Source organism: Oncorhynchus tshawytscha, linkage group LG16, assembly GCF_018296145.1.
Source record: "Oncorhynchus tshawytscha isolate Ot180627B linkage group LG16, Otsh_v2.0, whole genome shotgun sequence".
Classification (NCBI taxonomy): domain Eukaryota; kingdom Metazoa; phylum Chordata; class Actinopteri; order Salmoniformes; family Salmonidae; genus Oncorhynchus; species Oncorhynchus tshawytscha.
The window spans coordinates 11,345,492-11,368,162 of NC_056444.1; the positions used below are offsets into that span (position 1 = coordinate 11,345,492).

Sequence of the window (22,671 nt, forward strand, 5' to 3'; positions counted from 1 at the left end):
CCTTACAAAAATGTTTCTTAATTATAATCGACACAATTCACATTTGCTGTTGCTGCAGGATTATTTTCCTGCTGTAGAAAATTGGCTCAAATTAAGATCCTACATGTGTGCCAATATGTGCCATGAGAGACTAATGTTTTGAGGAAATTATACCAATTACTCTCAGATGACCACATGTGCCTACATGACAAAACTATTTTGAATAGTTTCGTTTTATAGCAATAATTTGCTTTTCCTGTATTCATAAATTGGTGATTTTACATCTAATTAGTTGTAAAATCACCAGATGGTGTAAAATCACCATCTAATTAGCCGTTTCTCTCACAAAATGTTTGTAGTTTTTCCCTCAAATTGTATTTATTATGATGAATATCAAACATTCCAGTATTCCAATACAGGGCCATTGAATTTCCTTTTTTGAGGTGTCTTACCCTTGGCGGCTATTTTTCCCAACCAGAAATAACATGTCTATGTGATGTAGCCTTCATATTGCTTTTGTTTCCCTGCCTGATGGGTTGAATTAGATTTCTTCAGAGTTACCCACATTAAAAAAACTACAGTTTACTATAGAATACTACAGCACTTACTATAGAATTATTTAGTAAACTGTAGTATACTGTAGAATACTATACTACACACTATAGTATACGTTGATCATGTGTAGTACTCACTATAGAATGTTGTAGTATATTTTAAAATGCTATAGTAAATACTACAGTATACTGCAGACCACAAAAACACTACAGTAAATACTACAGTAATGTCCGGAAAAACACTACAGTAATTACTAAAGTATATACTACAGTATTTAATTTGCATTTACTCTGCCCATTCCCCTCCACTTTAGTCCCAATTTGTGCCACATATAAGTGAGAAACCTACAGGCCAAGTGTAGACCATATATTGTGTTCCCTAAAGGTTTTTAAAAAGAGCAGTCGTTTTAGAACTGTCCTTTTAGACCTAAGTCAGGTTATGGAAAATTAGCATTTTGAGTATTTTGTCCAGTAGGTTTCGTCAAGAACAAAGCCCCTACTGCTATGTCAAAGATAATAAAACAATAACACTATAGTAATTAATAAAGTAATGTCCGCAAAAACACTGCAGTAAATAACACTATAGTATATATTACAGTTTTTTCTTACAACAGTATTTATACTATAGTAATAAAAAATATATAATTTAATTTTACCTTTATTTAAACAAAGTCTTACTTACAATGACACAAATATACTTTTTTTAAATCTTGCTATGTTAAGGATTTTTGCAAAGTATGTAGAAGCACGGGTGCGTTTAATTTGAATTTCCAGGTCATTTTCATTTGATACTACTCTTGAGTTTTACAGGTTTGTAAAATATTGTTTTTTTGTCACATAAATGGGATCCTTTTGTCCCCTGTCTCTTACCTTGTGGTCATTTCTAGTGTTGAAAAATAAAAATTGCCTAAAACCTATGTATTTAAATAAGTAGGCTAGTCGTAATTACAGTGTAAATTCATATTGTTACAAAGTCACAAACAGGAAGGCTGTCACGATTTACTAGGAGTGGTGGGTGGAATCAGGCGCAGAGAGCAGGGTTCAGTAGATTGTCAATGTATTCTCCGGCGCACAAAAACGGTCACGCCAACACACAGGGCGCATACAATTGTGACGACCGCCGAGCACCGCCCGAACAGGCAGGGGAGCCAACTTCGGCGGAAGTCGTGACAAAGGTCTATATATAAGTTGTTATTATTACTCGTCATTAATATTCACTGGGTGTTTATTTATATATATTCACTACGGGTCAAAGGTTTTAGAACACCTACTCATTCAGGGTTTTTCTTTATTTTTTAAACTTTTTTCTACGTTGTAGAATAATAGTGAAGACATTGAATGAGTACGTGTTCTAAAACTTTGGACCGGTAGTGTGTGTGTATATATATATTTTTGTTAAATCTTTAACTCTTCATTGTTGAAAAAGCACCCGTAAGTAAAGCATTTCACTGGTCGTCTTCAGCTGTTGCTAACAAAGCAGTTGATAAATAACATTTGATTTGATTTGAACTCCTTTTTCTGAAAACAAAGCAGTTGATAAATAACATTTGATTTGATTTAAAAAAATATATATATATATTTTACCTTTATTTAACCAGGTAGGCAAGTTGAGAACAAGTTCTCATTTACAATTGCGACCTGGCCAAGATAAAGCAAAGCAGTTCGACAGATACAACGACACAGAGTTACACATGGAGTAAAACAAACATACAGTCAATAATACAGTATAAACAAGTCTATATACAATGTGAGCAAATGAGGTGAGAAGGGAGGTAAAGGCAAAAAAGGCCATGGTGGCAAAGTAAATACAATATAGCAAGTAAAACACTGGAATGGTAGTTTTGCAATGGAAGAATGTGCAAAGTAGAAATAAAAATAATGGGGTGCAAAGGAGCAAAATAAATAAATAAATAAAAATTAAATACAGTTGGGAAAGAGGTAGTTGTTTGGGCTAAATTATAGGTGGGCTATGTACAGGTGCAGTAATCTGTGAGCTGCTCTGACAGTTGGTGCTTAAAGCTAGTGAGGGAGATAAGTGTTTCCAGTTTCAGAGATTTTTGTAGTTCGTTCCAGTCATTGGCAGCAGAGAACTGGAAGGAGAGGCGGCCAAAGAAAGAATTGGTTTTGGGGGTGACTAGAGAGATATACCTGCTGGAGCGTGTGCTACAGGTGGGAGATGCTATGGTGACCAGCGAGCTGAGATAAGGGGGACTTTACCTAGCAGGGTCTTGTAGATGACATGGAGCCAGTGGGTTTGGCGACGAGTATGAAGCGAGGGCCAGCCAACGAGAGCGTACAGGTCGCAATGGTGGGTAGTATATGGGGCTTTGGTGATAAAACGGATTGCACTGTGATAGACTGCATCCAATTTGTTGAGTAGGGTATTGGAGGCTATTTTGTAAATGACATCGCCAAAGTCGAGGACTGGTAGGATGGTCAGTTTTACAAGGGTATGTTTGGCAGCATGAGTGAAGGATGCTTTGTTGCGAAATAGGAAGCCAATTCTAGATTTAACTTTGGATTGGAGATGTTTGATATGGGTCTGGAAGGAGAGTTTACAGTCTAACCAGACACCTAAGTATTTGTAGTTGTCCACGTATTCTAAGTCAGAGCCGTCCAGAGTAGTGATGTTGGACAGGCTGGTAGGTGCAGGTAGCGATCGGTTGAAGAGCATGCATTTAGTTTTACTTGTATTTAAGAGCAATTGGAGGCCACGGAAGGAGAGTTGTATGGCATTGAAGCTTGCCTGGAGGGTTGTTAACACAGTGTCCAAAGAAGGGCCGGAAGTATACAGAATGGTGTCGTCTGCGTAGAGGTGGATCAGGGACTCACCAGCAGCAAGAGCGACCTCATTGATGTATACAGAGAAGAGAGTCGGTCCAAGAATTGAACCCTGTGGCACCCCCATAGAGTCTGCCAGAGGTCCGGACAGCAGACCCTCCGATTTGACACACTGAACTCTATCAGAGAAGTAGTTGGTGAACCAGGCGAGGCAATTATTTGAGAAACCAAGGCTGTCGAGTCTGCCGATGAGGATGTGGTGATTGACAGAGTCGAAAGCCTTGGCCAGATCAATGAATACGGCTGCACAGTAATGTTTCTTATCGATAGCGGTTAAGATATCGTTTAGGACCTTGAGCGTGGCTGAGGTGCACCCATGACCAGCTCTGAAACCAGATTGCATAGCAGAGAAGGTATGGTGAGATTCGAAATGGTCGGTAATCTGTTTGTTGACTTGGCTTTCGAAGACCTTAGAAAGGCACGGTAGGATAGATATAGGTCTGTAGCAGTTTGGGTCAAGAGTGTCCCCCTTTGAAGAGGGGGATGACCGCAGCTGCTTTCCAATCTTTGGGAATCTCAGACGACACGAAAGAGAGGTTGAACAGGCTAGTAATAGGGGTGGCAACAATTTCGGCAGATAATTTTAGAAAGAAAGGGTCCAGATTGTCTAGCCCGGCTGATTTGTAGGGGTCCAGATTTTGCAGCTCTTTCAGAACATCAGCTGAATGGATTTGGGAGAAGGGGAAATGGGGAAGGCTTGGGTGAGTTGCTGTTGGGGGTGCAGTGCTGTTGTCCGGGGTAGGAGTAGCCAGGTGGAAAGCATGGCCAGCCGTAGAAAAATGCTTATTGAAATTCTCAATTATGGTGGATTTATCATTGGTGACAGTGTTTCCTATCTTCAGTGCAGTGGGCAGCTGGGAGGAGGTGTTCTTATTCTCCATGGACTTTACAGTGTCCCAGAACTTTTTGAGTTAGTGTTGCAGGAAGCAAATTTCTGCTTGAAAAAGCTAGCCTTGGCTTTTCTAACTGCCTGTGTATAATGGTTTCTAGCTTCCCTGAACAGCTGCATATCACGGGGCTGTTCGATGCTAATGCAGAACGCCATAGGATGTTTTTGTGTTGGTTAAGGGCAGTCAGGTCTGGGGAGAACCAAGGGCTATATCTGTTCCTGGTTCTAAATTTCTTGAATGGGGCATGTTTATTTAAGATGGTTAGGAAGGCATTTAAAAAAAATATCCAGGCATCCTCTACTGACGGGATGAGATCAATATCCTTCCAGGATACCCCGGCCAGGTCGATTAGAAAGGCCTGCTCGCAGAAGTGTTTCAGGGAGCGTTTTACAGTGATGAGTGGAGGTCGTTTGACCGCTGACCCATTACGGATGCAGGCAATGAGGCAGTGATCGCTGAGATCTTGGTTGAAGACAGCAGAGGTGTATTTAGAGGGGAAGTTGGTTAGGATGATATCTATGAGGGTGCCCGTGTTTAAGGCTTTGGGGAGGTACCTGGTAGGTTCATTGATAATTTGTGTGAGATTGAGGGCATCAAGTTTAGATTGTAGGATGGCTGGGGTGTTAAGCATGTTCCAGTTTAGGTCACCTAGCAGCACAAACTCTGAAGATAGATGGGGGGCAATCAGTTCACATATGGTGTCCAGAGCACAGCATTTGAACTCCTTTTTCTGTAAACAAAGCAGTTGATAAATAACATTTGTTTTGATTTGAACTCCTTTTTCTGAAGTTGGTTTCTAAATGTCCTTCTGTATTGACATTTGAAGTACTTACGATACGATAAGAACGTGTAAACTGATGCATCTACCACAGTTTTGAGTCAGCTAATCTGCTTAGTGCTTTTGAAGTGAAGCCCACATTCTGTCTCGTCTCCAGCGTCCCACACCTAATCTCATTTCTCTTAATGCTCATCCATCCTGTTCTGTCCCAGGATATTCATTTATGTTCCCCTAACCTCGTTAGGAGAGTCTGTCGCCTAACGCATGTCACTTTATCATCTAATGCACAGACAAACAGGCTAATAATTAGTCTTTATGTGCATTTGAAATGCAGCTGTTCACATCAGGTATTGTTTGTGAATGGGAGAAGGATAACAACATGTACAGTATACTGTATATAGTACACAGACTGGATATGTACAGGAAGTATTCACATCCCTTGACTTTTTTCACATTTTGTTGTGTTACAGCATGAATTTAAAATGGATCAAATTTAGATTTGTTGTCACTGATCTACACATAATACCTCATCATGTCAAAGTGGAGTTATGTTTTTTTAAAAAATTTTTTACTAATTAATCAAAAATGAAAAGCTGTACATTTGCTTAACAAGCCACATAACAAGTTACATGGACTCACTCTGTGTGCAATAATAGAGTTTAACATAATTTTTGAAAGACTACCTCATCTCTGTACCCCACATATACAATTATCTGTAGGTTCCCTCAGTCGAGCCGTGAATTTCAAACACAGATTCAACCACAAAGACCAGGAAGGTTTAACAATGCAAAGAAGGGCACCTATTGGTAGATGGGTAAAAAATATCTGACCTTTGAGCATGATGAAGTTATTAATTACACTTTAAATGGTTTATCAATACACCCAGTCACTACAAAGATACAGGCGTCTTTCCTAACTCAGTTGCCAGAGAGGAAGGAAACCACTCAGGGATTTCACCAAGAGGCCAATAGTGACTTTAAAAAAGTTACAGAGTTTAATGGCTGTGATAGGAGATAACTGAGGATGGATCAACAACATTGTAGTTACTCTACAATACTAACCTAATTGACAGAGTGAAAGAAGGGAGCCTGTACAGAATAGAAATACTCCAAAACATGCATCCTGCAACAAGCAGGGTATGTGAGCAGAGCGGAGCTGGAACGGAGCTGGAAGCAGAGCGAGTAGCAGAGCGGAGCTGGAACGGAGCTGGAAGCAGAGCGGAGCTGGAACGGAGCTGGAACAGAGCGAGTAGCAGAGCGGAGCTGGAACGGAGGTGGAAGCAGAGCGAGTAGCAGAGCGGAGCTGGAACGGAGCTGGAACAGAGCGAGTAGCAGAGCGGAGCTGGAACGGAGCTGGAACAGAGCGAGTAGCAGAGCGGAGCTGGAACGGAGCTGGAACAGAGCGAGTAGCAGAGCGGAGCTGGAACGGAGCTGGAAGCAGAGCGAGTAGCAGAGTGTGACCAATTTAACAGGAACGGAGCGAGTAGCAGAGTGTGACCAATTTAACTGGAACTGAGCGAGTAGCAGAGTGTAACCAATTTAACTGGAACGGAGCGAGTAGCAGAGTGTGACCAATTTAACTGGAACGGAGCGAGTAGCAGAGTGTGGCCAATTTGACTAGAGTGTGGAGCGAGTAGCAGAGTGTGACCAATTTGACTAGAGTGTGGAGCGAGTAGCAGAGTGTGACCAATTTAACTGGAAGCAGAGCGAGTAGCAGAGCGGAGCTGGAACGGAGCTGGAACAGAGCGAGTAGCAGAGCGGAGCTGGAACGGAGCTGGAACAGAGCGAGTAGCAGAGCGGAGCTGGAACGGAGCTGGAAGCAGAGCGAGTAGCAGAGTGTGACCAATTTAACAGGAACGGAGCGAGTAGCAGAGTGTGACCAATTTAACTGGAACTGAGCGAGTAGCAGAGTGTGACCAATTTAACTGGAACGGAGCGAGTAGCAGAGTGTGACCAATTTAACTGGAACGGAGCGAGTAGCAGAGTGTGGCCAATTTGACTAGAACGGAGCGAGTAGCAGAGTGTGACCAATTTGACTAGAGTGCGGAGCGAGTAGCAGAGCGAGTAGCAGAGCAAGTAGCAGAGTGTGACCAATTTAACTGGAACAGAGCGAGTAGCAGAGTGTGACCAATTTAACTGGAACTGAGCGAGTAGCAGAGTGTGGCCAATTTAACTGGAACAGAGCGAGTAGCAGAGTGTGACCAATTTAACTGGAACAGAGCGAGTAGCAGAGTGTGACCAATTTAACTGGAACAGAGCGAGTAGCAGAGCGAGTAGCAGAGCAAGTAGCAGAGTGTGACCAATTTAACTGGAACAGAGCGAGTAGCAGAGTGTGACCAATTTAACTGGAACTGAGCGAGTAGCAGAGTGTGACCAATTTAACTGGAACTGAGCGAGTAGCAGAGTGTAACCAATTTAACTGGAACAGAGCGAGTAGCAGAGTGTGGCCAATTCAACTGGAACAGAGCGAGTAGCAGAGTGTGGCCAATTCAACTGGAACAGAGCGAGTAGCAGAGTGTGGCCAATTCAACTGGAACAGAGCGAGTAGCAGAGTGTGGCCAATTCAACTGGAACTGAGCGAGTAGCAGAGTGTGGCCAATTTAACTGGAACAGAGCGAGTAGCAGAGTGTGGCCAATTCAACTGGAACAGAGCGAGTAGCAGAGTGTGGCCAATTCAACTGGAACTGAGCGAGTAGCAGAGTGTGGCCAATTTGACTAGAGTGTGGAGCGAGTAGCAGAGTGTGACCAATTTGACTAGAGTGTGGAGCGAGTAGCAGAGTGTGACCAATTTAACTGGAACAGAGCGAGTAGCAGAGACTGGCCAATTTGACTAGAGTGCGGAGCGAGTAGCAGAGCGAGTAGCAGAGCGAGTAGCAGAGCGAGTAGCAGAGCGAGTAGCAGAGCGAGTAGCAGAGCAAGTAGCAGAGTGTGACCAATTTAACTGGAACAGAGCGAGTAGCAGAGTGTGACCAATTTAACTGGAACTGAGCGAGTAGCAGAGTGTGACCAATTTAACTGGAACTGAGCGAGTAGCAGAGTGTGACCAATTTAACTGGAACAGAGCGAGTAGCAGAGTGTGACCAATTTAACTGGAACGGAGCGAGTAGCAGAGTGTGACCAATTTAACTGGAACTGAGCGAGTAGCAGAGTGTGACAAATTTAACTGGAACAAAGCGAGTAGCAGAGCGAGTAGCAGAGTGTGACCAATTTAACTGGAACAGAGCGAGTAGCTGTGTGAACAATTTAACTGGAACGGAGCGAGTAGCTGTGTGATCAATTTTACTGGAACGGAGTGAGTAGCAGAGTGTGACCAATTTAACTGGAACAGAGCGAGTAGCAGAGCCCGGCCCAGCATGCATTTGTAGTCTATTTGTGTGCTGTTATAGCCCCTTGCTTTAGCTACTGTCATGGAGTTCACTAAATATTTTCAGAAAGAAACTGATAAAAACACACAGGTGAAAAATCAAGTTGATTTACAAAGATGAGGCCCAATAGCACGAGAGGGAGTATGGTGATGTAGTGTCCACAACTAAAGAATCATTGTGGAATCTGAAAAGACACATATCCCAAAATCATGATGGTGTACTTACTAAGTGCACATGCTAACATAAAGGAACGAGGTGGGTAGCTAGCTAAGTGTGTCATTGTAGTAAAGTATTTATAAACAAAAACTTTGATCTCATTAAAGTTTAGATTATTTTCGTTCTTTTATCAATACCGTAGGCCATCAATGACTTTGACCCAATAGTTCTGGCATATTATCTCTTTCACGGAGCTTTCCATTTTGATAGGGTTATTTCACCTAAAATCCTTTAGGCCAACCAACAACAACAAAAGAAAAATGTGCATCCTGCCAAGAGTGTCCCGAAGGGTGTTTACCATCCCCAGTGGTTCTGCAAACGCTGAGAGGAGATTCATATGCCTTTTTCCTGGTTTGCACGATAGCAGTCTTCTAATATAATTGCTATGTAAATCCAAACGCACTGGCTGATGTTTACTGAAAAGTGCAGGTCTGCTGCACTGCAGGCAGTCGTTAGAGTGGGTTTAATCATTTTGTGCAATAAAAAGAGACAACTGGTTGAAATGGTCGTTAAACGTGTGGTCTGGAGTACGGTCCTGCTGAATGTCACTGTCAAGCGGACCGCTAATCTCTCCTATAACCCCTCTCATTAATAATTACAATGGGACGTAACTCCTGGGACCCTCCTTAAGCCTTACCAGCAGTTTTACTGCAACATGGTTCTGCAGCAAATGCTTAACAGGGTTATTAGCACAGCTCTAGTGTCTCACTCTCAACACACAAACACTCAAAAGTATCATATTGGGTACACACTAGGCAGGGTGACGTTTCTACTCAACGAGGCAGGGTGACGTTTCTACTCAACGAGGCAGGGTGTCGTTTCTACTCAACGAGGCAGCGTGTCGTTTCTACTCAACGAGGCAGGGTGCCGTTTCTAAACAATGAGGCAGGGTGCTGTTTCTAATCAACGAGGCAGGGTGCTGTTTCTAATCAACGAGGCAGGGTGCCGTTTCTAACAAGGCAGGGTAAAGGCCCTAGCTACAAGGTGTACATGTTATTAACTTCTGCGTTGATACTGATTGTATTCATCTTCTTTCCCCAGGAAAAGAAGGAAGAGGAGGTTGAGAAAGAGGAGGGGGAAAAGGAGGAGGAGGTTGAGTTGGAGGAGGATGACCTGATGTTCGAGGAGGACTTTGAGACGGGCGGGGATGGAGATGGAGAGATGACTGGGGATGAGGTGGAGGAGGGAGGAGAGGGGCAAGAAGGGGATGGAGAAGTAGAGGAGGAGAGCACCAAGATGAAGATCCTTCGTCAGATAGCGGCGATGGCATCCAAAGTCAAGGAGATCATTGGGAATCTTATTACCACGGCAGGGAAAGTAGTGGTCACCATTCTACTGGGCCTTACAGGTAAGTGCCCTCACTCAAACGAATGACTGGCAATCCACAATTTATCATCAGAGCAGTTGAATTACTCCATTTGTAATTTGCTTAAATTGACATGATTGAATCCCTGATTTAATTTAATACAATTTTACATACAGTGTAAATATTCAATATTTGTATTAAGACAATACAATTAAATCTCCCCACAACATCTATTGTAGATGATCAGGACGAACCTTGATTCCCAAAGACTTTCTGAATGTTTATCTTCCTGTCCTGAAATACTGAAATTACCAATTGTGTTGGGATTTTTCATACTCAAGTGTGAAATGTAGGAATCAGAGATGAGATTTGAGAACGACGTAAATGTTTAATACAATGTATTCTTCTCCATCCAGTCTCACAGAGGGTGTTCCATGAATCACTATGTCCCCACTCTGCTTCTGTGCTGTTCCAGGCATCATGCTGCCCTCCCTGACCTCTGCAGTCTACTTCTTCACCTTCCTGGGCCTGTGTACCTGGTGGTCCTTCTGTCGGACCTTCCACCCGCTCATCTTCAGCTGTCTGTGTGTCCTCATGGCCATCTTCAGCGCTGGTCACCTGGTGACTCTCTACCTCTACCAGTTCCAGTTCTTCCAGGAGCTCATCCCACCCGGGGATAGCTACGCCAGGTGTGTGTGTGTGTGTGTGTGTGTGTGTGTGTGTGTGTGTGTGTGTGTGTGTGTGTGTGTGTGTGTGTGTGTGTGTGTGTGCGTGTGTGCGTGCATGTTTTCATGTAGTTTCAAGGGCAATGCACATGCATTATCCATATAAAGTAACCCCCATTGCATTACATCTGCTTACAGGATCATTTTGAATCGCAGCATATCAGCATAACATCGTCAGTGTATAATCCTCTAGATTAGGAATACAAGAACACAGAGGCTGACTGAGGCTCCGACGGTGACCAATATTATTACCCCAAACACATGTGGCTAGGGGGGGAAAAAGACCACCAAATCTAACCTAGCAATCCAATCAAGTGTCAACGTCTGAGCCAATTGCATGTCAGAGTGGGTGTCAGGTGTCCGTCTATTGGTTTTGGTCCTAAATTACGATCCGACCATGGTGGTATTTCTTGTGGAAGAGATTGCTTGTGTCAAGTTGAAAGGGTGAAGATGTATCTCTCTTTCTCTCTCTCTCTCTCTCTCTCTCTCTCTCTCTCTCTCTCTCTCTCTCTCTCTCTCTCTCTCTGTCTTTCTCTCTCTCTCTCTCTCTCTCTTTCTCTCTCTCTCTCTCTCTCTCTCTCTCTCTCTCTCTCTCTCTCTCTCTCTCTCTCTCTCTCTCTCTCTCTCTTTTGCCTTTTTCCTCACCTCTCTTTTCTTTCATTATATTTAAAAAAAGAAAGGCAGAGGAATTCCTATGAAAAGCATCACAGGGAGCTGTCAGTGGGTGGTACACCTTTAAGATTTCCTCTGCTCCAGACAACACACAACAATGTGTTTGACATCTGCTGGAGGCCGTAGATCATGGTGTATTTCATCTGGCCCCGGTATCAGCGCTCAGCCCAACTGAGCAAAGGAGAACTTCACAGCAAAGGAGGATTTTTGAACAGGAATAGCAGTTGGGATGTTGTCATGCCCTGCGAATGTTGTGTTTTGTGTGGAGTGGAGTTGAACTTGATATTGGCCAAGAGGTTATTTGGACGTATTTGAGCTTAATTTATAGAGACGTAAATTAAGGTTGTCAAGGAATAATATGACATTGCTTGTTGTTGTTTTTTAAATCTTTTATAGAGGCTATTTACAGAACTATTTCCTCTGGTAGTGCTCCTGAGCCAAAAGGTGTCCCCCAAATAAACCAAGGATTGTGTGGTTACAAGTGTTAAGAAATTGATAAATATTATATCATACACTAACGTTCAAAGGTTTGGGGTCACTTGGTAATGTCCTTGTTTTTGAAAAAAAAGCACAAAAAAATTTGTCCATTAAAATAACATCAAATTGATCAGAAATACAGTGTAGACATTGTTAATGTTGTAAATGACTATTGTAGCTGGAAACTTTTGTTGCTGGAAATGGCAGATTTTGTATGTAATATCTACATAGGCGTACAGAGGCCCATTATCAGCAACCATCACTCCTGCGTTCCAATGGCATGTTGTTTTAGATAATCCAGGTTAAACATTTTAAAAGGCTAATTGATCATTAGAAAATCCTTTTTCAATTATGTTAGCACAGCTGAAAACTGTTGTTCTGATTAAAAAAGCAATAAAACTGGCCTTCATTAGACTTGTTGAGCATCTGGAGCATCAGCATTTGTGGGCTCGATTACAGGCTCAAAATGGCCAGAAACAAAGCACTTTCTTCTGAAACTCATCAGTCTATTCTTGTTCTGAGAAATGAAGGCTATTCCATGTGAGAAATTGCCAAGAAACTGAAGATCTCGTACAGTGCTGGGTACTACTCCCTTCACAGAACAGCGCAAACTGGCTCTAACCAGAATATAAAGAGGAGTGGGAGGCCCCGGCGCACAACTGAGCAAGAGGACAAGTACATTGGAGTGTCTAGTTTGAGAAACAGACGCCTCACAAGTCCTCAACTGGCAGCTTCAATAAATAGTACCCACAAAACACCAGTCTCAACATAAACAGTGAAGAGGCGACTCCAGGAGGCTGGCCTTCTAGGCAGAGTTGCAAAGAAAAGGTCATATCTCAGACTGCTCAATAAAAAGCTAATATTAAGATGGTTAAAAGAACACAGACACTGGACAGAGTAGCCAGCACAGTCACCGAATCTCAACCCTGTTGAGCTTTTGTGGAATCAGCTTGACCATATGGTATGTAAGAAGTGCCCATCATGCCGATCCATCTTGTGGGAGGTGCTTCAGGAAGCATGGAGTGAAATCTCTTTAGATTGCCTCAACAAATTGACAACTAGAATGCCAAAGGTCTGCAAGGCTGTAAATGCTGCAAATGGAGGATTCTTTGACGAAAGCAAAGTTTGAAGGACACAATTATTTTTTCTTATCTTGACTATATTTCCTATTTATTTTGCAACTCATTTCATGTATGTTTTCATGGAAAACAAGAATGTATGACCCCAAACGTCTGTATGACCCCAAACTTTTGAACAGTAGTGTATGTTTATTTGAACCATACATGCAACACTAAAGCCAACATTTAAGGTAAAGAATAAGCAACTAAATAGCCTATTTAAAGCGGCAATCAGCAGTTTAAATAAAAACAAAGGGTAATCCCCGCCCCTCTTTAGGTAAAAACTATTGGGATTTGGGCTGGAGAAATGTAACCACTCTCAAATTCAAAGACAGAGCTATGGATACAAGGGCTGACCATCCATGATATCAACATGATAATTTTAACCCTGTTTGTTTACATGTATATAGTGTTTGTTTACATGTACCAATGTTTGCAAACATTGGAGTATCATTTTGGGTTCTGATGGGGTATGACAGTTGAACTAAGGTCATAGGCATTTGTAAGTGCTATTCTTCAAGAATCAAATGGGATCAATAGATAAAGGGAGGGAAGGAAACAATGATGACAATATGAGATATCAGACCAAACCTCCAGTTAAAACTCTTAAAGTATTTTCAAAATGTACTGCACCTTGTCTCTATGTGCGTAGAATTTTGCATTTGAGATTATACATTTAATTTCATATGTGACATTTTCTGATGGAGGAAAGCAGATTGAGGACCAGTCGATTCACTTAAAATTTCACAACCGAGAGATTATTCTCAAAGGTACGGATCATATACTTAATAACGTTATTCTAGGGCCTCCTGAGCGGTGCGGTGGTCTAAGGCACTGCATCTCAATGCCAGCTATGCCATCAGAGATCCTGGTTCGAGTCCAGGCTCTGTCGCAGACGGCCGTGCATGGGAGACCCATGGTGCGGTGCACAGTTGGCCTAGCGTGGTTAGAGGATGGTTTGGCCGGCAGGGATGTCTTGTCCCATCGCAGTCTAGCGACTCCTGTGACGGGTCGGGCTCATGCATGCTGACACGGTCGCCAGGTGTACGGTGTTTCCTCTGACACATTAGTGTGGCTCTTTAAGCGAGCAGTTATTATTTGATTACTTATAACCGCAGAGCAACAGGAAACTACCATAGAGTAATTGGATGGTTGAATGTGTCCCAACTAATCATTGCATTTCAATAAGATCTTAGTTCATTTTAAGTCCCCATTAAGTATTGTATATTTATTTATTTTAAAATCATCGCTGTACGTCTAATAAATCAGTGTGTGTGTTCATTTCATGAAAATAGTCTTATAATGTGGCCGTGTTTATACACATTTTTATATATTTACATACACAGCTCTGATTGGCGGATAGGATCGTCTAGACTCTAGAGGCCACCCAAATGAAAGATGACTGAATAATCAGATCAGATTAGATTGTGATGTAATGCTTTGGGCCAAAAACTCCATTCCACCTGAACAGGTGGAAATTCCAGCCATTTTTTCCCCAGAAGCTCTTACACCAAAAGGGCATTATCAATTTTCACAATTTCATAGTGTTATTTTGACCTCATAGTATGTATATATAGGCTAACATCGGTATCTCGCCCCTCATCTCCCTTCACACGATGTCCCCTTATTAGGCCCTGCCGTTCCACATAGTTCAGAATACCTCTACCCTATACACCATCCTATCAACTAATACCTCTACCCTATATGCCATTACGCCATCACCTTCCCCCCCAAAAAAGCACTCCCACCATGCACCCTGTGACCCAACCGGACCCTCCATCCAGCCCCTGTCAGGGCCCAGAGAGAGCCAGACCAGGGAGAGGTGGCACAGGCCAGCCATCCGGCCCAGCTCCGGCTCCCCTCCGTTCCACAGACCCAGGTGGTTCTCATTACGCTGGCCCATTCTTGGCCCGCACCGAAATTACACAGCTGGTTTCAGGGAACTTCACATGAATTGTGGGAGCGAGCGAGAAAGGGAGAGAAAGAAAAATCTACGTTTTTAGAGACAGAGAGAGAGAGAGACCCCTGAGTAAAGTGGAGTCAATTAATCTAAATTAGGGCATGATCAGAGTATTTTTAGAAGGAGAGTGCTGTAACAATGCTAGTGTAACGGTTGTGAAACGGCTAGCTTAGTTAGCGGTGGTGCGAGTTAAATAGTGTTTCAATCGGTGACGTCACTTGCCCTGAGACCTTGAAGTAGTAGTTCCCCTTGCTCTGCAAGGGCCGTGGCTTTTGTGGAGCGATGGGTAACGATGCTTCGTGGGTGACTGTTGTTGATGTGTGCAGAGGGTCCCTGGTTCGCGCCCGGGTATGGGCGAGGGGACGGTCTAAAGTTATACTGTTACACTTGAACAACTCTGACAGCAAGCAAATATAAGTAAATATAGTGTTTCTGTTCCTGAGTGGCGGTAGCATTGCTTTATAAAGGCCTTGAAGTATACAGGACTAATTGGTAAAAGCTCTCGCTCGCCATGAAATGTGCCCCGCCAACTAACCCAACAGAATACAAAAACCTTAAACAGCAGTTGTCAGAGAAGTGTGTGTGATGGGGGGGTGGTCCAATAGATGTTCTGTATTTGGAGTATGCTGTAACTGTGTATATTAATGTTCTATGGAGACTGCTAGGTAGTATGACGCGGTGTGTGTGTGTGTGTGTGTGTGTGTGTGTGTGTGTGTATTCTGTGAAATAACAGTACAAATAAATACAATAGGATCAACCTTAAAGACCTTCTTGCTTTAACATGTTGAAGGTTAGCAGCCCATTCATACTCTCAAAATCACCAGGAACTACATAACATTACATTTCATACAAACCCCCTCCTCAAACAAAAAACTGTTCTAACCGTCCAGTTTTATGTGGAAGACTCAAGACACAGATACACCCATTCTGTGGTTTTTATATTTGTCCTAAAACATACACACGTCTCCTTGGACATGAAAGACAGAGGAAAAGAAAGAACAAGCACAGGGATAAGAAATATATATAAACAAAGTAGGGCTATGGATCCTTCACTATACACCTTCACTCATTATGGATCCTTCACTATACGCCTTCACTCAGTATGGATCCTTCACTATACGCCTTCACTCATTATGGATCCTTCCAGCTGGCTGCACCGACTACGATAGCGTCTCTCGAGTGAGCCATGTTTCCGTGAAGCAAAGAACGTTACAGTCCCTGATGTCCCTCTGGAATGCTACCCTTGCTCGGATTTCATCAACCTTGTTGTCAAGAGACTGGACATTGGCGAGAAGTATGGTAGGGAGTGGTGTGCGATGTGCCCGTCTCCGGAGCCTGACCAGACTGTTTAACAGTCTGATGGCCTTGAGATAGAAGCTGTTTTTCAGTCTCTCGGTCCCAGCTTGCAGATGCACCTGTACTGACCTCGCCTTCTGGATGACAGCGGGGTGAACAGGCAGTGGCTCGGGTGGTTGATGTCCTTGATGATCTTTATGGCCTTCCTGTAGCATCGGGTGGTGTAGGTGTCCTGGAGGGCAGGTAGTTTGCCCCCGGTGATGCGTTGTGCAGACCTCACTACCCTCTGGAGAGCCTTACGGTTGAGGGCGGTGCAGTTGCCATACCAGGCGGTGATACAGCCCGCCAGGATGCTCTCGATTGTGCATCTGTAGAAGTTTGAGAGTGCTTTTGGTGACAAGCCGAATTTCTTCAGCCTCCTGAGGTTGAAGAGGCGCTGCTGCGCCTTCCTCACGATGCTGTCTGTGTGAGTGGACCAATTCAGTTTGTCTGTGATGTGTATGCCGAGGAACTTAAAACTTGCTACCCTCTCCACTACTGTTCCATCGATGTGGATGGGGGGGTGTTCCCTCTGCTGTTTCCTGAAGTCCACAATCATCTCCTTAGTTTTGTTGACGTTGAGTGTGAGGTTATTTTCCTGACACCACACTTGAGTGGCTACTGCCAACACACTGACTCAACTCCAGCCACTTTAATAATGGGAATTGATGGGAATTGATGTCAAATATATCACTAGCCACTTTAAACAATGCTACTTAATATAATGTTTACATACCCTACATTATTTATCTCATATGTATATGTATATACTGTACTCTATATCATCTACTGCATCCTTATGTAATACATGTATCACTAGCCACTTTAAACTATGCCACTTTGTTTACATACTCATCTCATATGTATATACTGTACTCGATACACTCTACTGCATCTTGCCTATGCCGCTCTGTACCATCACTCATTCATATATCTTTATGTACATATTCTTTATCCCTTTACACTTGTGTGTATGAGGTAGTAGTTTTGGAATTGTTACTCGTTGGTTATTACTGCATTGTCGGAACTAGAAGCACAAGCATTTCGCTGCACTCACATTAACATCTGCTAACCATGTGTATGTGACAAATAAAATTTGATTTGATTTGATTTGATCCTTCCCTCTACGCCTTCACTCATTATGGATCCATCACTATACGCCTTCACTCATTATGGATCCTTTCCTATACACCTTCACTCATTATGGATCCTTCATTATACGCCTTCACTCATTATGGATCCTTCACTATACACCTTCACTCATTATGAATCCTTCACTATACGCCTTCACTCATTATGGATCCTTCTCTATACGCCTTCACTCATTATGGATCCATCACTATACGTCTGCACTCGTTTGGAATCCTTCACTATACGTCTGCACTCGTTTGGGATCCTTCACTATACGTCTGCACTCGTTTGGGATCCTTCACTATATGTCTGCACTCGCTATGTATCATTCCCTATACGCCTTCACTCGTTTCTTTAATGAAACCCATTATTCTACCACGTGATTGGACCATTTCATTGAATCAGAGTGCCCCAAATTATGACTCACCATTAATAGTTAAGCACTGGGCTGATTGGGTGCAGAGTTGGCTTGCCTCTGGGCTAAAACAAAGAACCCTCTGACAGTAAAACAGGCACAATCAGTACTTTGTAGTTTAACATTTGTGGGCAACGATGCCTTTTTGATTACTACCCGAGCTTAAGTCGAAATATTTGTGCTTTTCAATTTAGACCCAAACTCCAGAATAAAAACGACTCTGGATAGCAAAAAGGCAAATGTTGTTTTGTAATAAATGCTGAAATTAGAAGAAAATGTCAAGTGGGATTTTTGGTGTAAAGTGTTTATCGTAACGTCATTGCAAGAAACCCACTGGGCAAAAACTGTTTGAATAAACATTGTTTCCACTTCATTTCAACCAAAAATAATAAACGTCAGGTATTTTTGTATATTTTTTTTATCTAACTTTTAACCTAAATCCAATGACATGGTGACATTTTTTTGTTGATTTCGTGTTGAATTCAATCAAAACTAGACATTGAACTAACATCTGTGCCTTGTGGGTGTATCAACGACTCGGGTGTCTGTGTTTGTTTGTGTTGTCTATCCATTCTGTGTTCTTGTTGTGTATCCATTCTGTGTTCTTGTTGTGTATCCATTCTGTGTTCTTGTTGTGCATCCATTCTGTGTTCTTGTTGTGTATCCATTCTGTGTTCTTGTTGTGTATCCATTCTGTGTTCTTGTTGTGTATCCATTCTGTGTTCTTGTTGTGTATCCATTCTGTGTTCTTGTTGTGTATCCATTCTGTGTTCTTGTTGTGTATCCATTCTGTGTTCTTGTTGTGTATCCATTCTGTGTTCTTGTTGTGTATCCATTCTGTGTTCTTGTTGTCTATCCATTCTGTGTTATTGTTGTGTATCCATTCTGTGTTCTTTCTGTTTATTGTTGTATCCATTCTGTGTTCTTGTTGTGTATCCATTCTGTGTTCTTGTTGTGTATCCATTCTGTGTTCCATTCTGTGTTCTTGTGTATCCATTCTGTGTTCTTGTTGTGTATCCATTCTGTGTTCTTGTTGTGTATCCATTCTGTGTTATTGTTGTGTATCCATTCTGTGTTCTTGTTGTGTATCCATTCTGTGTTCTTGTTGTGTATCCATTCTGTGTTCTTGTTGTGTATCCATTCTGTGTTCTTGTTGTCTATCCAGTCTGTGTTTTTTATGTAGTGGTGTTTATGACTCCACAAATGACAGATTAGTTGTATATTAGTTCTTTCTGAATCATGTTTACTGTATATCTTCTTGGTAAAAACATGACAATCACTGGCAGATTAGAATGACCCACAAAGTGCCCTGTTGCCTTTGATTTCATGTCAATCATATATTTCCTTGATTCCTCGTTTCCTCTCTCCTCGCCTCCTCCAACTCCCCTCGGACCTTCTCCAATGCGTTTTGAGAAAGAGGCAAGGAGAGAGGACACGAAGAAGGAAATAATATTGATATTCACCCTATATGCCACTTGATTGAAGACACACCAGTACTCAGTGGTCAGATTTCTTCAGCTGTGGCAGCCCCGCTTGGGCATGAAAGCATCTGGTTTGGAGATCGGCTATGCCAAGAAGGCAGAGGAAATTACACTTCATATTTTCTTACTCTGGCCAGAGTTGAAAAGAGCCACACACCCAAACCCATCGTATTCCATTATGATGTAAATTCTAAGGTCTAACTATTAATAAGACAAGCTCCAGTTTTAGAATGTTAGTATCACAGGCCAACCTTACATTACTCCTAACAGGACACAAGGGCCTTGATCCCAAAGAAAACAATTCCGGTCAATTACAGTGGCATGATATATATACAGTACCAGTCATTTACTATACTAGAATAATAGTGAAGACATCAAAACTATGAAATAACACATATGGAATAATGTAGTAACCAAAAAAGTGTTAAACAAATCCAAATATATTTTAGATTGTAGATTATTTGAAGTCGCCACCCTTTTCCTTGATGACAGCTTTGCACACTCTTGGCATTCTCTTAACCAGTTATGAGGTAGTCACCTGGAATGCATTTAAATTAACAGGTGTGACTTGTTAATAATTCATTTGTGGGATTTCTTTCCTTCATCATGCTTTTGAGGCAATCAGTTGTGTTGTTACAAGGTAGGGGTGGTAAACAGAAGATAGCCCCATTTGGTAAAACACCAAGTCAATATTATGGCAAGAACAGCTCAAATAAGCAAAGAGAAATGACAGTCCATCATTACTTTAAGACATGAAGGTCAGTCAATACAAAACATGTCAAGAACTTTGAAAGTTTCTTCAAATGTAGTTGCAAAAACCATCAAGCGCTATGACGACACTGGCTCTCATGAGGACTGCCACAGGAAAGGAAGACCCAGAGTTACCTCTGCTGCAGAGGATAAGTTCATTAGAGATAACTGCATCTCAGATTGCAGCCCAAATAAATGGTTCAGAGTTCAAGTAACAGACATGTCTCAACATCAACTGTTCAAAGGAAACTGCGTGAATCAGGCCTTCATGGTCGAATTACTGCAAAGAAACCACTACTAGAGGACACCAATAATAAGAAGAGACTTGCTTGGGCCAAGAAAAACAAGCAATGGATATTAGACCGGTGGAAATCTGAAATCTTTGGTTCCAACCTCCGTGTTTTTGTCAGATGAACGGATGATCTCTACATGTGTTGTTCCCACCATGAAGCATGGAGGAGGAGGTGTGAGGGTGTGGGATTGCTTTGCTGGTGACACTGTCAGTGATTTATTTAGAATTCAAGGCACACTTAACCAGCATGGCTACCACATCATTCTAAAGAGAATCACCATCCCATCTGGTTTGTGCTTAGTGGGACTATCATTTGTTTTTCAACAGGTCAATGACCCAAAACACACCTCCAGGCTGTGTAAGGGCTATTTAACCAAGAAGGAAAGTGATGGAGTGCTGCATCAGATGACCTGGCCTCCACAATCACCTGACCTCATCCCAATTGAAATGGTTAGGGATAAGTTGGACTGCAGAGTGAAGGAAAAGCAACCAACAAGTGCAAAGCATATGTCGGAACTCCTTCAAGACTGTTGGAAAAGCATTCCTCATGAAGCTGGTTGAGAGAATGCCAAGAGTGTGCAAAGCTGTCATCAAGGCAAAGGGTGGCTACTTTAAAGAATCTCAAATATATTTTGATTTATTTTACACTTTTTTGGTTACTACATGATTCCATATGTGTTATTTCATAGTTTTGATGTCTTCACTATTATTCTACAATGTAGAACATAGTAAAAGTAAAGAAAAACCCTTGAATGAGTAGGTGTGTCTAAACTTGACTGGTACTGTGTATAACCCAAAATTAAAGACTGCTGGAGTAACTGTTGTGCACTTTGGCGTCTCTGTCTCTTTTCTCTCTTTCCATCCTCCCTCGCTTTTCTATCCCTTACCCCGAGGCATCTGTTGTTGTTTTGCCTCCTGAAGGGTTTTTAGAGAGAGAGAGAGAGAGAGAGAGAGAGAGAGAGCAAACGAGGGGAACACACATGGCTGCAGCCCATACTTTATCTACATTCATTATCTCATTGAAAATACATGGCACACTGTCTTTAAAAACATTAAAAGTGTGTGTGTGTGTGTGTGTGTGTGTGTGTGTGTGTGTGTGTGTGTGTGTGTGTGTGCTGATGTGAGGTGAGGAGAATCTTAGCAGGTGATTGTCAAGAACACTTCAAGATGAAGATGACAGCACAACTGATATAATACTCCCTCCCCCTCCATCCTGTCTTTCCCTCCCTCCCTCCCTCTCTCCATCCTCCCCTCCCTCCACCCTGCCTTTCCCTCCCTCCCTCTCTCCATCCTCCCCTCCCTCCCTCCCTCCAACCTACCTCCCCCCCTCTCTCTCTCCTCCCCCCCTCCATCCTACCTTTCCCTCTCTCCACCAGTCTGTTTGGCATCTCGTCGGTGGTCCAGACTGACTGCTCCCACACCTGGATGTTCCGGGTCAACCCGGCACTGTCCTGGCACCACTATGTCAACCCCATCATGCTGCTGTTGCTCTACTACACCCTGGCCACACTCATACGCCTCTGGCTGCAGGACCCCACAGACACGGTGAGTTGCCTTTACTATAACACGGTGGCCATTTTGGGGCAGGGCCCCAGTGGTACACAGTGAGTTGCCTTTACTGTAACACTGTGGCCATTTTGGGGCAGGGCCCCAGTGGTACACGGTGAGTTGCTTTGACTGTAACACGGTGGCCATTTTGGGGCAGGGCCCCAGTGGTACACGGTGAGTTGCCTTTACTGTAACACGGTGGCCATTTTGGGGCAGGGCCCCAGTGGTACACAGTGAGTTGCCTTTACTGTAACACAGTGGCCATTTTGGGGCAGGGCCCCAGTGGTACACGGTGAGTTGCCTTTACTGTAACACGGTGGCCATTTTGGGGCAGGGCCCCAGTGGTACACGGTGAGTTGCTTTTACTGTAACACGGTGGCCATTTTGGGGCAGGGCCCCAGTGGTACACGGTGAGTTGCCTTTACTGTAACACGGTGGCCATTTTGGGGCAGGGCCCCAGTGGTACACGGTGAGTTGCCTTTACTGTAACACGGTGGCCATTTTGGGGCAGGGCCCCAGTGGTACACGGTGAGTTGCCTTTACTGTAACACGGTGGCCATTTTGGGGCAGGGCCCCAGTGGTACACGGTGAGTTGCTTTTACTGTAACACGGTGGCCATTTTGGGGCAGGGCCCCAGTGGTACACGGTGAGTTGCTTTTACTGTAACACGGTGGCCATTTTGGGGCAGGGCCCCAGTGGTACACGGTGAGCTCCCCTATAGACAGGGTTGGGTAGTAACAGATGACATGTAAACGGGGATTACGTAATCCAATTACAAAAATGAAGCAACTGTAATCAGCCCGGATTACTTTTTTTTTAATTAAAAAGGGATTACAATT

The 22,671-nt window shown here is 43.0% G+C and overlaps 1 protein-coding gene across 1 annotated transcript in view; it reads left to right on the forward strand.

Annotated features, from left to right (window-relative positions):
* The first annotated feature begins 9,612 nt into the window (after nt 1–9,612).
* The window catches only part of LOC112216472 (piezo-type mechanosensitive ion channel component 2), an 80,718-nt gene continuing 67,659 nt past the window's right edge, over nt 9,613–22,671 (forward strand). The window contains 3 exon segments of the mRNA XM_042298634.1: nt 9,613–9,970; nt 10,404–10,617; nt 21,661–21,829. Of these exon segments, the coding sequence (XP_042154568.1) occupies nt 9,613–9,970; nt 10,404–10,617; nt 21,661–21,829 (741 nt within the window).